Genomic DNA, 15,991 nt, shown 5'->3' on the forward strand with positions numbered 1-15,991 from the left:
CCCAGCTCATTTTATGAAGCCAGAATTACCTGATACCAAAACAAAGAATACAAGAAAACTATACATCTTCATGAACATAGATGCTCCAATTCTCAACAAAATATTTGCAAATGGAATCCAGTCATATGTAAAAATGTACATTACAACAAAATAGGGTTTATCCTGGGAATGCTAGGTTGTTTTAACAGTCAATGTATTATTGTAATTTACTACATTAGCAGGCAAAAGAAGAAAAATCACTTGATTATTTTAATACTTGCAGAAAAAACTGTTGATATAATTCAACATTTATTCATGATAAAATTATCAGTACTCTAGGAATAAAAGGGAACTTGTTTTACATGATTAAGGATATCTATAGAATCTTGTAGCCAACATTATATTTAATGAGGTAAGTATGTCTGCCGTACCACTTCTACTCAACATTCATAATGGAACTCTTAGCCAGTGCAACAAGGCAAGAAAAAGAAAAGGCATTCAGAATGGAAAATAAAACTTTCTGGATGACTTTACTGCCTAAGAAGAAGGTCTCAAAGAATCTACAAAAATGCTCCTAGAACTTAAAAGTGAGTTTGGTAAGGTCTCAAGCTATGAGATTAAAATGCAAAAAGCAATTGTATTCTTATATAAAGGGATGTCTTATTTTATTGAACTTCACTTATTGTCCATCACACATACTGCATTTTCTACAAATTGAAGGTTTGTGGCATCCCTGTGTTGAGCAAGTCTATCAATGTCATTTTTTGATCGCTTCATGTCTCTGTGTCACATTTTGGTAATTCTCACAACATGTCAAACTTTTTCATTATATTTGTTATGGTGATCTGTGATTAGTGACTTTTGATGTTACTATTAAGACTTGCTGAAGGCTTAAATGATGGTTAGCATTCTTTAGCACTAATGTATTTTTATTTACTTATTTTTAATTTTTTATTTATTTATTTTTGGCTGTGTTGGGTCTTCGTTGCTGCTCATGGGCTTTCTCTAGTTGTGGAGAGCAGGGGCTACTCTTTATTGCGGTGTGCGGGCTTCTCACTGCAGTGGCTTCTCTTGTTGCGGAGCATGGGCTCTAGGTGCATGGGTTTCAGTAGTTGTGGTGCAAGGGCTCAGTAGTTGTGGCTTGCGGGCTCTAGAGCAGAGGGTCAGTAGTTGTGGCATGCAGGCTTAGTTGCTCCGCAGCATGTGGGATCTTTGTGGACCAGGGCTAGAACTGATGTCCCCTGCATTGGCAGGCAGATTCTTAACCACTGCGCCACCAGGGAAGCCCAGCACTAATGTATTTCAAAATTAAGGTATGTACTTGTTTTTTTAGACATAATGCTATTGCCAACCTAATAGACTTCAGGATAGTGTAAACATAACTTTTATATATGCACTGGGAATCAAACAAATTATGTGACTCACTTTATTGCGACATTTGGCTTGGTTGGTCTGGAACAAAACCCACAATATATTGCTGAGGTATGCCTGTAAAGACAATAAACAATTGGAAATCAAAATTGAAAATAAGTACCATTTATAATAGTGCCCCAACTCAATAAATAAATATTTGGGTATAAATTTATCAGGATCTGTATGCTTAAAACTATATAACACTGATAAAATGAATAAAAAGAAGACTATTCATGGATTAGAAGACTCAGTATACTTAAGATGTCAATTCTCCTCTTTTTGATCTATGTATTTGGTCCAATTCCAATAAAAATCCTAGCAAGTATGTTTGCATTTATTGGCAAATTGATTTTTGTTTAAGTAAATAAAGCTCAAAAGCAGGTGTTCTCATCGGCAGCATCCAGTCCTTCCTGTGTCATTGTCCCAACCCCCCCGCCCCCCCGCCGTGACTGTCTCAGGCTACCTTGTCCCACGGTTCCATCTGTCCCCTCTCCTGCAGCCCTAACAGTGCAGGAGGACCTGGGGCTTTCACAGCTGTCAGTGTCAGTCCAGGGCCTTGACAAGCAGGTGGTTCAGGCGGCTCACCATGGGTCGCGGGTCATCGTCGAGCCCCGCTGTGATCACGGCGTTCTCGTAGATCTGATCCACCAGCAGCTGGGCCAGGTCAGGCTCGCTGTCTCTCAGCTGATTGAGCTTCTTGATGAGCCTGTGCCTGGGGTTGATCTCCAGTGTGGGCTGCAGCAGCTGAGCGCGCTCCTCCTGGGGCTTGGCCAGCTGCCGCATGCGCAGGAAGTGCCGGGCGGCCCCCATCGTGGTCTGGATGAGGACCTGGCGGCTGTACAGTGAGATACTGGAGCCCAGCTCCCGGCTCACGTCAGACATGGTTTCGTTTCCGGCGCGTAGAAGATGCTGCGGATGTTGAGCGGTGCGTCCGTCTTGTAGTGCAGGGTGTAGCGGGGCTTGTCATGGGTCTGAGCGATGTAGCGGTAGAATTCCTCGTGCCACGTCTCGCCCACATCCTTGGGGTCCATCAGCCAGATGGCCTGCAGGGTATTAATGCGCCTTCCGTTCAGGTACAAGGGGAAGCTGACAAAGTTGCTGTACTTTGTCACCACATCTCCAACCCGAGCTTCGCTGGTGAACTCTGCTGTCTGCCGTGAGGTGGGTGATGATTTTGGTCCCGGTTCTTACTCCTGAGGCTTCGGCGATTTCAAACACCCCAGAGCCCTCTGAAAGCCACTGGTACCCAGGGCTGCCCGTGTCCACCGAGCGAGAACAGACCTCGACTCTGTCAGCCACTATGAAGGCCGAGTAGAAACCCACTCCGAACTGGCCGATGATCTTGCTGCTGGCCTCCGCCTGCCTCTGAGGCGCGTCCAAAAAGGCCTTCCACCCCGACCTGGCAGTCGTTCCCAGGTTGGACACCAGCTCCTCCTGTGTCATCCCGATGCCAGTGTCCTGGATCGTGATGGTGCCTTTCTCGGTGTCAGTCTGCAAGTGAATATCCATTTCTGGCAGCGTCTGGCCTTCAGACACCAGCTTATGACGCAACTTTTCCAAGGCGTCACTAGCGTTGGAGATCAGCTCCCGTATAAACACCTCTTTTTCTGAGTACAAGGAACAGGCAACGATGTCCAGAAGCTTCTTTGTCTCAGCCTGGAGCTCATGTTTGGAAACAGAGCCCTGCACGGTCTCCGAGCTGCTGCTGAGGGAGTGCAGAGGCTCCTCCTGATGCTCCTCAGTAGCCTGGGAGCTGAACGGCCGTCCATCGTGGGAGCTTGAAGCCAGGCTTTGCCTGGGACTCCAGGACTGGGCTGGGGGCCTCCAAGGACACAGAACTGGTTGTGCTCCCCGGGCCACAGCAGCAGCGTCCACAGCTGGCGAGCCATGTCTGCAAACTGATTTTTTAAATTTATATGGAAAGGCAAAGGTGCATATCCAATAAAATTCTGCAGATGAACAAAGTTGGGAGACTCATACTACTTGATATCAATACTTACTGTAAAGCTACAGTTATTATGACAATGAGATATTGACGAAAATATAGACATACAGATCAATGGAATGGAATAGAGACTTGAGAAATGAACTCACAGAATTGTGGTCAGTTGAGTTTTGAAAAAGATACAAAGGCAATTCCATGGAGAAAGGATAGTCTCTTCAAAAAATGGTGCTGAAGGGCTTCCCTGGTGGCGCAGTGGTTGAAAGTCTGCCTGCCGATGCAGGGGACGCGGGTTCGTGCCCCGGTCCGAGAAGATCCCACATGCTGCAGAGTGGCTGGGCCCGTGAGCCACGGCCGCTGAGCCTGCGCGTCTGGAGCCTGTGCTCCGCAACAGGAGAGGCCGCAACAGTGAGAGGCCCACGTACCTCAAAAAAAAATGGTGCTGAACACCCCAGTGTTCATTGCAGCACTATTTACAATAGCCAGGACACAGAAGCAATGAAATGTCCCTCAACAGAGGAATGGATAAAGAAGATGTGGTACATATATACAATGGAATATTACTCAGCCTTAAGAAGGAACGAAATCGTGCCATTTGCAGAGACATGGATGGACCTAGAGACTGTCATACAGAGTGAAGTAAGTCAGAAAGAAAAAAACAAATATCGTATATTAATGCATATATGTGGAATCTAGAAAAATGTTATAGATGGACCTATTTGCAAAGCAGAAATAGAGACACAGACATAGAGAACAAATGTGTGGACACCAAGGGGGGAAAGGTGGGGTGGGATGAATTGGGAGATTGGGATTGACATATATACACTATTGATACTATGTATAAGATAGATAACTAATGAGAACCTACTGTATAGCACAGGGCACTCTACTAAGTGCTCTGTGGTGACCTAAATGGGAAGGAAATCCAAAATGTAGGGGATATATGTATACGTATAGCTGATTCACTTTGCTGTACGGCAGAAACTAACACAACATTGTAAAGCAACTATATTCCAATAAAAAAAAAATTTAGAGACTGAAAAAAAAATGGTGCTGAACAACTGAACATCCATGTGCAAAAAAAAATGAACCTTGACCTGTACTTCACATTTTGTACACACTTAACTCAAAATGGGTAACAGAACTAAATGCAAAACATAAAGCTATAAGACTTTTAAAGAAAACCTGGGAAAAAATCTTTGTGGGCCTGAGTTAGGTAGAGAATTCTTAAATATAATAAAAGCAAGATTTATATGAGAAAAATTGATAAATTAAACTTATCACAGTTAAAGACTTATACATTGTCAAAGTTACTGTTAAGAGAATGAAAAGACAAGTCACAGGTTGGGGGAAAATATTTGCAAATCATATGTTTGACAAAGGCCTTGTACTTAGAATATATAAAGAACTTTCCGAAGTCAACAATAAGAAAACAACAAACCAGTTTTCAAAAAAGCAAAAAATTTCAACAGTTACTTCGTCTAAGAAGACATATTGATGGCAAATAAGTACATGGAAAGATTCTCAGCATCATTAGGCAGTAGTCATTAGGGAAAGACAAATTAAAATCATGAGATAAACTACATACCTATTAGAATTACTAAAATTAAAAACAAACAACTGACAATACAAGGTCTTGATGAAGTTGTGGAGCAACTGAGACTCTCATACGTTGCTATGAGAATGCAAAATGGTACAGCCACTCTGAAAAACAGCTTGGCAGTTTTTTATAAAATTAAACATACACTTACCATATGATCCATCTATCCCACTTCTGGGTATCTACCCTAGAGAACTGAAGACGTAAATTCACACAAAAACCTGTAGCAGCTTTATTCAAAATTGCTCAAATCTGAAACAACCCAAATGTCCTTTAATGAGTGAACGGATAATCAAACCGTGGTATGTCCCTGCAACGGAATACTACTCAGCATAAAAAGAATGAACTATTTGTTACGTGCAACAACTTGGATGAATCTCAAAGTCATTCTGCTAAATGAAAGAAACCAAATTCACAAAGTTACATATGATGCAACTCCATTTATATGTCATTCTGGATAAGCTGAAGCTACAGGGAGGGAGGAGAAAAAGCAGTGGTTTTCCATGCTTAGGGGTAGAATGGTTGACTACAGCACCCTGAGGAAACTGGGTGTGTGCGCGTGTGATATTATTCTCACTGGCCAAATATCCTGTGCGTTGAAGATTTACACGCTATTCATTGAATGACCTATTCATTGAAGAAATGTTTAAACTTAAAATAATAATATTTACAGCTAAAATTATTCATTGGTTACCGTGTGTCATGAATGACAATAAACATTTTACAGGTAGTCAAGCTTCTCAATTCCACCCCATGGAGTAAGGATGGCTAAATCGGCACGTGTTCGACTACTCTTCCCATGCCCGTGTTTGCCACTCCAGAATCCTTTCTAACATTGTGCTTAAGGCAGCCAAGAGCAATCACTCAGTGTGATAGTTTCCTAGAGCTGCCATAACAAAATACCACTGACTTCATGACTTAAGCAACAGAAGTTTATTTCTCACAGTTCTGGAGAGTGCAAGTCCAAGATGAAGGCGTGGGCAGGTCTGGTTTCTTCTGAGACCTCTTGCTTTGGCTTGCATATAGCCACCTTCTTGCTGTGTCCTCATGTGGCCTTTCATCTGTGCATGTACATCCCTGGTGCTTCTTTTGTGTGTTCAAATTTCTTCTTCGTATAAGGACACCAGTCAGATTGGATTAGGGTCTACCCTATTGGCCTCACTTTAGCTTAATTATCTCTTTAAAGACCCTATCTCCAAATAAAGTCACATTCTGAGGTACTGGGGGTTAAGCTTCAACATATGAATTTTGGAAGGACACAGTTCAGCCTATTATACTCAGATATAATCTATTCGCAATCTCTGCCACATAATATAAATGCAATAATTTTACCCAGGAATAATTTAAAGTGAGTATAACTTGCTTTATTTTTTTTAAACTGAAAATGCTTGCCAACCCTGGGTCAGAGGACACTGCTTTGAGAATGAGATTTTATTGCCTGATCCCATCTTTGAGCAGCCTTCTGAGCTCTTGGGGCAGTGTGCTTAGAGGTGCCCACTGTGAGCAACCCTCCCCTCAAAGGTACACGGAATCATCTAGAAATGGCTTGTCAGTCAAATCTGTGTCAAGACTTCACTGCCATGCCAGAGTCAACCAAAGCCTAGAGCCACGGTCGGGACTGTCCCAAAACACTGAGTCAGTGTCACTGAGGTCAGGAGTGTTCCTCCACCTCCTTAGGCTGGAGGGGAGCCAAGATTCTAAAGCCTAAAGAATTTGAACCACAATGATTCTATCACATATTTATGCACACAGGCACACAGGTTAGAAGAATATTTCATAACAATCTTCAGCTGTTGTCACTGGAGAGCAGTAGTGACCCTTTGTCACTTAAGAAATTACCATACTCACAGATTGAAAGCTAGGAACAGTCCCATTATTTTATATGTAAGGTCCAAGGAAATTACATTGCGAAAAGTGATGAAGGGACAATTAAGGGCTGCAGATGGGCATTTAGCAAAGAAACATGCATGTATTTCTAAAGGATTGGTAAGCTTTCTGGAACTGTGCAACAGATATTGGCTCCAAACCATCCACTGGAAACAAAGCAGTGGCTATGTTCTAGCTACCTACTGTTACCTGTATTTCTAGGGGATGCCTGCTATTCTTTAATTTGAGAGGCACATTTTAGCATTTCTGGAACTGGACTTCGATCTTGCAGTAAATATAAAATTTAATGGGGTCTTTCTCCTTTTCTTCATTCTCTTTCCTCTTCTCCTGTTTCCCCCTCTGGAAAACCCTTATTAAAGAGCTGGTGCATTTTGCAGAAGATGGTGTCTTAGAATTGAGGTAATGTACTTCCAATTTGTTTTGAAGTCCAGGCTGAAGACTAATGTTTTAGTTTAGTTCTGACCATTTTGTTCACAAAGTAGACTCTGATAATTTGCCCTCCAGGACTGGAAGGGACCCTAATGGGTCTGTGCTCTGACATGCTCTAAGATCTCAGCTCTTAGAGGGGCTCTTATCATAGGTGTGTCCTAATAAGGTCCTGGGAAGACTAAGTCTGCCAAAGGCCATGTGATGTGCTGGCAAATGCCAGGTTCCAGAAATGAACACAGTGACCTTGATGGTAATACAATGTAACATCTCTTTGCTTCAAGACTACACACATTTATACAAATAAATTTCAGAGAAAACCTCTGTTTTGCTAAGTAAGGTACATTAGCATATATATATGTGTATATATATGTGATTTCTAAGCATAAAAAGTAAAAGCTGCCATCTTGTTGTAAGTTAGAATAAAAGAACATTAAGTCACTGGAATATATTAAATAACTAATTATATCAAGAATAGTCTAGGTATTAGACCTGTGAAACAGTCTGCTTTATAGATTAACATGAGAGCTTATTTGCATATATGCTATAGACACTTTTGAGAGAGTGTGTGTATGTATGTGTGTGTGTGTGTGTGTGTGTGTGTGTGTGTATGTATAGCATATATGGCATATATAGTGTTTTAAAGAGAGTAAACACCATGTAGTTAATTCCTGTGGCCAAAGACAATTTCAGTGTTTTTGCAACATTTGCCGATCGCTTCATCTTTGTAATACCATCTAAATTTGCATTTTTAAGAATCCCATGTATTACTTAACAGAAAAGGCCTAAGGGGTATCAAAAGAGACGAGGCAAATTAAGTTTCCTTTTGTCCAACTTTGTGTCACTTCCTGCCTCCATAAATAGGGAAAGCAAAATATGTGCTTCTTATTCATGTACATCTGCCAAACCAATTAACACCTCCTGAATGTTATCTTAATTGCATTTATTAACATAACATTAACATAGCAGGGAGATAACATTCAGAAGGTATTAATTGGTTTGGCAGGCACTCTTGAATGGGAAGCATAGAGAAAGGCCCTTCTCAGTATCTTATGTGGGTTTTTTTTTTTTTTTTTTTTGGTGGTGGAGAGGAAATAAGATTACACTGAAAGAGAGAAAATATATCTTAACCAAAATAGTAGCCACATCACAGGGTCACTTGATTCTCCTTTCTAAAATCTCCAAAGAAGCATCTGCTCTAAAGCCTACCTGTTTGACAGTTTACCCAGATGCCCTCTCCGCCCCACTGTCCCTGTGCAGTTCTGGCTAAGGAGGCCTCTGGAGGTGTGCAGGCACAGATATGCTTCTCCAGGATGCACTGAGCTCCACCGTAAATTTTTACAGCACCTCAGCTGCTTTAAAAATAATTCAAACGTGTTCCTGTGATGAGAATTTAATAGGGCTCCGACCCTTATAGAATCATATACCTACAGAGTGCTTTAACTAGACCCATCTATTCATTAACTCATTCAAAAGGCCTTATGGAGCACCTACTGTAGCTCAGCACTGTAAAATGCTGGGGTAAATAGATAAACAAGACTCAGTACCTGGCTCAAGATGTCCAGCTGACACAGGGATTGGCCATGGAGACAGTCATGGCAGGTGAATGGTTCAAAATGGACACCCATACGTCTTCACTGAGTGAATGAATCAATGAAATGTGATCACTGTGGTTCCCCTCTGGTGGTGGTATGGAGGGTGGGGAGGTGGGGGTCTAGGGATGTGTGTATAAGGAGGCAAAACTGAAGACAGCAGATGATTATGGAAAGTTAAAATGAGGAGGGACTGAACTAAGGCAGAAACACTAGCGATGGAGAGGATAGCATAGATAAAGAGATCCACGTGACCCAAATAGCTGCTCACATTTATTGAGGGTTTTCTTTGCGCCAGGCAGCGCTCTTAGCATTTGATTTCATTTTCTCAACAAATGTATGAGGTGGTCCTATTATTATACCCATTTTAAAGATGAGGAAGTTGAGTATGGTAGCCTGAGTGATGGCCCCCCAAGGCTGTTCACACTCTAATCGCCAAAACCTGTGAATATGTTACACTGCATAGCAAAAGGACTTTGCAGGTGTAATTAGGTTAAGAATTTTGCAATGGGGAGATTATCTTGGATTATCTGTGTGGGCCTGAGGTAATTACAGGGCCTTTAACATGAATGGGACAGAAATAGAGTCTGAGTGAGAAGATAAGGGACAGAAGCTGAGGTCAGAGAAAAGAGAAAATGCCACATTGGAGGCTTTGAAGATGAAAGGGCCACAAGCCAAGGAATGTAAGTGGCCTGTAGAGGGGCTTTCCCTGGGCCCTCTGTGTAATGAGACTCCTTCCATTTACCCACGTTTTCCATTTCCTTTCATTTTCATCCTCTTTGGGAAAGTACCGTGTTTAATTGTACAATATTTTTCTTACTAAAAAACTGTTTCCCTCATTACATTATCATTTCCATGAAGGCTGTTCCTGTGTTGTTCATCGTTGACGCAATGCCTAACACTGTGCCTGACACAAAAAATATACTCAATAAATGCGTGTTAAAAGAATGCAGGAAGGGAAGAAGTTCTCACACTTGCTCAGGGTGGCATATTTCTGAGCTGTTAGGGTGTCCCCCGAAGGCCTTGATATATTGAAATAACAGACTTACCACCTTGTGATATGCAGGTGCCCCTGCCCAGATCTCCCTTCAATAAAGAACCTATGGACTCAGCTGCCGGGGTTGTGGTCTGTGGACAGCCTTAGTTACTAGCCCCTTCAGGGATTACCTCACCTGCAGAAAACTGCCTTCCTTAAAGTTATGCCCTTCTCGGGGTGGCCTATATCCAGTGACTGATTGAGATGAGCATTAAGGACTGGCCATTTCGGTCCAGCATGGGACAACTCTGGAGGCCAGTTTAGCTCCAGAGTTCCTTGTGAGATTGTCCAGGGTTGTCATGGGGCCCATACTGTGCTTGATTTCTGCCTCATCCAGTCCTGTGTCCCCTTCCCTTCCATGGGTGTTGATCCCAAGGACACTCCTTAATAAACATCCTGCATACTAAACTGTCTTAAAGTCTGCTTTCTGTTGGTTTGACCCCCATCTCAAACAATCACTAAGCATAGAATTCTTTCGAGCCAGGTAGTTATAAATAATCAGGAACAGAATCCAAAATTTAGGAAAAATGTATACAAGATCTTAATATTAAGGAAATTCTATCCATTAATTCTCTTTTCACTGAGTTAGGAAGACTGCTGTTAATAAAGACTTACCAGTGGAATCCCTCAACGTGCTGATCCCCGCCCCCCTCCAAACATGGTTTGACAGTCACATCAGATCTCTTTTCTAAGTATCTCTTTGATTCATCACCCTCATCACTCTTAATTCAAGCCACCCATTACTTCTCACTTGGTTTAATGAACAACTCTGAGTTCCTTATTTTGTCTTGCTCCAATTTTTCTCCATGCTGGAGTGGCCATTGCCCCACTTAAAGGTCTTTAGCAGTTCCCCATCACCTGTAGCATAGAGTCTAACTCCTAAACATGGCATCCAAAATTCTCTCTGATTGGGCTTCTCCCTGTTTCCAGACTCATCTCGGGCATGCTCTAATCACCCTCCCCCCTTTACCACTGCCTCCTTTGTTTTGGTCCTGCCAAAGTTCTCCAAACTGTCCACGCTGGTGCATAGGCCCATCGTGACCTGGACTCTCTTTAGAGCTCTAGCCTTGAATTTTGCCACCACTCCTTCTTTCTAGTCTCAGCCATCCTGAGTGACATGCAGTTCATCAATATGCCCTGTCCTTGTTTGCCTCTGGGCCTTTGCACATGTTTCCTCTGTCTCGACTATTTTCTCTTTGTCTGACTACCCATCTCCCTGCCTTCTCTTTGCCAAGTTGATTTCCACTGATACTCACCCTTCCTTGATTCCCTGAGGATGAATTTGGTGCCTCTCCTATGTGCTCTTATGGCACCCTGTGCTTGGTCTTTTTTATAATAACCGTACCATTCATAATTGCCTCTAAACGTAACTGTCTCAGCCACTAGACTCAACTTCTTATTCATAGCTGTGAACACAGCAATGAGCACAGTACATAGCACATAGAAAGTACTTGGGAAATATTTAATGATGAATGAATGAAGAATCAAAGTCTCATGATAATCCTAGTGCATAAGCAGAGTAAACATTTTTGGCCACATTTTAGAGATATGGAAATTGAGGTTGACTTAGCCAAGGTTGTGTTGCCTTCTGACTGCAAATGTAGAGCTACTTACTGGAAATGCCTCAATCCTTCATTCATTCTACAACTATTCCACAGGTTTGAAAGCCTGCTATGTGGTTGTGTGTTGGGCTCTACTATAGGTGCTGGATTGACATGACCTGTCTTATGGAGCTTACATTCTAGAAGGAAAGATTGACAATAAACAAGTAACAAAATAATGTTGAGTAGAGGTAAGTTCTATAAAGGAAATATGATGCAGTGACGTGGTAGAGTGGCATGCCAGTGCATATAAGGGAGAGTGGTTCTTTAGAAATGGAGGTCGGGGAATAACCCTTGGAGGGAGTGACATTGGAGCTGAGGTCCGAAAGATAAGGAGCCAGTCATGAGACAAGGCAAAGAAGAACCTTCCTGGCAAAGGGAAGAGCATGTGCAAAGCTCTGAAATGGGAAAGACCTCGGTGTGTTCAAGGATCACAAAGAAGACCAGAATGGCAAGATTATAGTGAGTAATGGGAATAGCAGCAGTCTGGATCATGTAGGGCTGGTAGATCCTGGTCAAGAGTTTGGATTTTGTTCTAAATGAAATGGGGAGCCAATGAAAGATTTAAAGAGCAGAGATGGGCGGTTACTGAACCCAGACTGTGATAGTGTTGGAATCCTAATGATCTAGATGACTAGGACTTCAGGAAATAAAATCCCACATAATTTGGAAAATGTAGTCTAGGATAAGAGCTCTCGAAGCAGTGTGGACCCAATGGTCATTTTCCCTGGAGAATTACAGGTGCTTTTACAAACCAGATTATGGTTTCTACCAGTACCCTCATACTAATAAACTCCATGTCTCAGTCTCCAGCTTCTTATTTCCAGTTGCCTGCTGCACAGCGCTTCCATACTGTCTTGCAATGTATATCTAAAGGTAGAACTGTTGGTTTGCCCACCTACCCTACCATGCAGTGGTATCCTCCTTCTTTATTAATGATCCATTTATTAAGTTATAGGCATCCTAAAGGACAGCCCAGTAACAAAAGCCCAGCTGACTACCAAGTCCTGACATCTTCTACCACCCAAATATCTTTCAGATTCAGCTTTATTATCCTTGTCTCTTCAGGTTCTCATCTGCTGTCACCAGGACTTTTGCAGCAACCTCCTAAATTATCATTAGCTTTCTTTACTCCAGTCCCATTTCAAACTCCTGCCAACCTAATCTTATTTTTTTTTCAAATGCAAAGACTTTTATATTTTAGCTCCAATACAAAAGTAATAGTTTCTTGTTAAATTGCCAAATCCTATTACCAAATGAAAACCCAGTGTGCATCCTTCTAGACTCTCTTCTATGATTATACACACATATATACAAATTAGATTATAATATAATTCTGTTCGGTGATTTGCCTTTTTATTTAATAGATTGTGAGCATTTTTCTAAATGAATAAATACACAGCTACATCATTTTTGGTGGCTTTGTATTATTCTGTGATATGGATGTACTATAATGTACTTAAATAATTTCCTTTTGAAAACCATTCAAATTATTTTGCTTTCACGAATGATCTGGAACATCTTTCTATATTTTTTCTACTTGTACCTCTTTCTGTCTTACTTTCTTCAGAAGATTTACTTGATATAGAACTCTTTTTTTTTTTTTTTCTTTGCGGTATGCGGGCCTCTCACTGTTGTGGCCTCTCCCATTGCGGAGCACAGGCTCCGGACGCGCAGGCTCAGCGGCCATGGCTCACAGGCCCAGCCGCTCCACGGCATGTGGGATCTTCCTGGACCGGGACATGAACCCGTGTCCCCTGCATCGGCAGGCAGACTCTCAACCACTGTGCCAGCAGGGAAGCCCCAATATAGAACTCTTGATCACATAAAATTTCTTTTAATATTGTTGTGGTTTCATGAGGTATATATGATATATAGTTTTTTTGTTTGTTTTTTTGGTTTTTTTTTTTTTGGCCATGCTGCACAGCTTAGGGGATCTCAGTTCCCTGGCCAGGGACTGAACCAGGGCCATGGCAGTGAAAGCCTGGAATCCTAACCAGTAGACTACCAGGGAACTCCCTATATAGTTGGGGTTTAAAAAAATTTTTTTAAATAATTAATTAATTAATTTTAGTTTTGGCTGCGTTGGGTCTTTGTTGCTGTGTGCAGGCCTTCACTAGTTGCGGCAAGCGGGGGCTACTCTTCGTTGTGGTGCGCAGGCTTCTCATTGCGGTGGCTTCTCTTGTTGCAGAACACGGGCTCTAGGTGCGCGGGCTTCAGTAGTTGTGGCACGTGGGCTCTAGAGCGCAGGCTCAGTAGTTGTGGCTCGTGGGCTCTAGAGCGCAGGCTCAGTAGTTGTGGCGCACAGGCTTAGTTGCTCTACGGCATGTGGGATCTTCCCGGACCAGGGCTCGAACCCGTGTCCCCTGCATTGGTAGGCGGATTCTTAACCACTGTGCCACCAGGGAAGCCCTGTATGGTTGTTCCTAATTGGAAATTTTTTGGCATGAGATGTGAGACAATGTTTTGAACTTTATTTTTCCTAAAATGGTTGGCCAGCTTTCTCAATATTATTTATAGTTTAATCCAACCTTTCTCCAATGATTTGAGGTGACAACACTGTTATACACTAAATTTTTATTTAACTTTGAGTCTATTTCTGGCCTTTTATTCTTGTCCATCAGTCTGACTACAAATTCTAGCAAAAATGCCCTGTTGTTTTGAATCTAGTAGCTTTCTAATGGATTTTAATATTTGATAAGCCAAGTCCTCTGCTTTGCTCCATATTTATGTATTTACTTTTTTGTGTGACAGAGTTTTTTCCCCACATTTTATTTTTCAAATAAAATTTAGCACCATTGCATCACTCTTCAAAAAACATTTGTTGAGATTTTTATGTTGATTGTATTAAATTTATATGCTATTTTGGAAGAATTTGCCATCTGCAGAACTATCTTTCTAAACTAAATCTGGTGTTATCATTATCCTGCTTAAAAACCTGTCATAGCTCCCTCTAATGGGAAAGTCATATTTTTTGGAATGGCATGTAACACGTTACATATTTTGACCCCTGTGTACCTTTCCTTGTGCTTTAGAGATTTAGAAAATCTTAGATTACAGTACCTCAAAGGATGTGGAGTAGTCATTTGAATCTCAAAGTTCAGGCAGTGGAGGAGGTGGGTAGCAGAGAATATATTGGCAGGTTGAAGATGTAATTTGGAGATCTGTATTTACCTCATTTGCAGCTGTGACTGGAGCCAGGCGCTCCTAAGCTTGATTGCATTTTGGCCTATAAATCCATCCAGGGGAAGATCATCAGTTCTAACCTACAAGCATTCCAAGAAAATGTGCGTGATCAAGGCTTTCTTTCTTTTAAGTCTTGGGAAAGCTGTGACTTTCTAAAGTTTGGCTCCTGCCACTTGACATTGAAGAAAAAAAATTCCACTAACTGCAAAATAAATAAGCTGGCTGCTTTGTGTTTAGCCTGCGGCTTAATCTCTAAACCCTGGCCCCAGTAAAAGTTACTGTTGGCTCTTTTCATCCGTCCTCACCCTTTGTTGTTCTCCGTGTGTTTCCCCATTCTCTGCCATGTACAAATCTGGTGGAGGAGATCTGGGTCAGTGATAGCGGGTGAGCGAGAAGGAAATGAAGGAACACGGAGAAACATTAAGAAAACTAAGCTGGCAATGTTAAAACTTGCTGAGAGGAGACTTAACTGTCTTTTTAAAATTTACTTTAATTTTTAAAGTTAAAAAATTATTTTTTAGTTAATTAAATTTTCAACTGTCCTTTGAGACATATTATAACATGTAAGAATTCACATGGGGATGGGATGTAGACTATGAGTTTTCAGACATCCAGTCAGATCCTGAATACTCTCCGTGTACTTGTTTATATAAACCACGTTAGCTGGAAACTCTTATAAAAATTCAGTCACAGTATTTGACAATTGGATTTCATGGTTATCTTGTTAAAGTTGGGATATAAAATCAACTCCCTCATTGCTTTTAGCACTGGGAGAAGGGTAATTGCATGGGTCTTCGAACTATAGAGATTTTATTTTGGTCAATCCTTTCAGGTTTCCCTCCAAATAATCTTATTGGAGAGATGCTTAAATGGTACAGTAGATTAGCTTGTGTTTTTTCTGCCTTTATTTTTTTTGCCTTCTGTTTACTGAAGTTTATAATGATATTGAGTAACAAAGTAATGAGATGATGAACAGAATAAAAACAGGAATAGGAGAAGATGGATGTAATTTATAAACTGGGTCATCACCATTAAATAATCAAAAGCTTGGAATTGTAGTCCATATAAGTTGAAACTGAACTGCTATAAGACAAAATAATGCCAAAAAGTTTATTGACCTTTATTTCCAATGTGTGTCGTTCTCTGGATGTCCTACATGTTTTTCTACAAAGAAGATACTCCTGCTTCATGGTCACTTTTTTTTTTTGCAGTACGCAGGCCTCTCACTAATGTGGCCTCTCCCGTTGCGGAGCACAGGCTCCGGACACGCAGGCTCAGTGGCCATGGCTCACGGGCCCAGCTGCTCCGCGGCATGTGGGATCCTCCCAG

General features: G+C 41.6%; 3 protein-coding genes across 3 annotated transcripts in view; 1 reads left to right on the forward strand and 2 right to left on the reverse strand.

Moving 5' to 3' along the window:
• TLE1 (TLE family member 1, transcriptional corepressor) overlaps nt 1-15,991 on the reverse strand; it is a 511,226-nt gene that overhangs the window by 172,887 nt on the left and 322,348 nt on the right. The gene's annotated exons all lie outside the window — the stretch shown is intronic.
• The window catches only part of LOC101281028 (spermatogenesis-associated protein 31D4), a 218,275-nt gene that overhangs the window by 82,710 nt on the left and 119,574 nt on the right, over nt 1-15,991 (forward strand). The gene's annotated exons all lie outside the window — the stretch shown is intronic.
• On the reverse strand, nt 1,908-9,720 carry LOC101281279 (heat shock protein 75 kDa, mitochondrial-like). The gene is given in 4 exon segments (XM_049711857.1): nt 1,908-2,270; nt 2,273-2,538; nt 2,540-3,283; nt 9,683-9,720. Coding segments are annotated over 4 exon segments (1,383 nt in total). The 3' UTR covers nt 1,908-1,935.

The sequence above is a fragment of the Orcinus orca genome, chromosome 6 (genome assembly GCF_937001465.1).
Source record: "Orcinus orca chromosome 6, mOrcOrc1.1, whole genome shotgun sequence".
Taxonomy (NCBI): Eukaryota; Metazoa; Chordata; class Mammalia; order Artiodactyla; family Delphinidae; genus Orcinus; species Orcinus orca.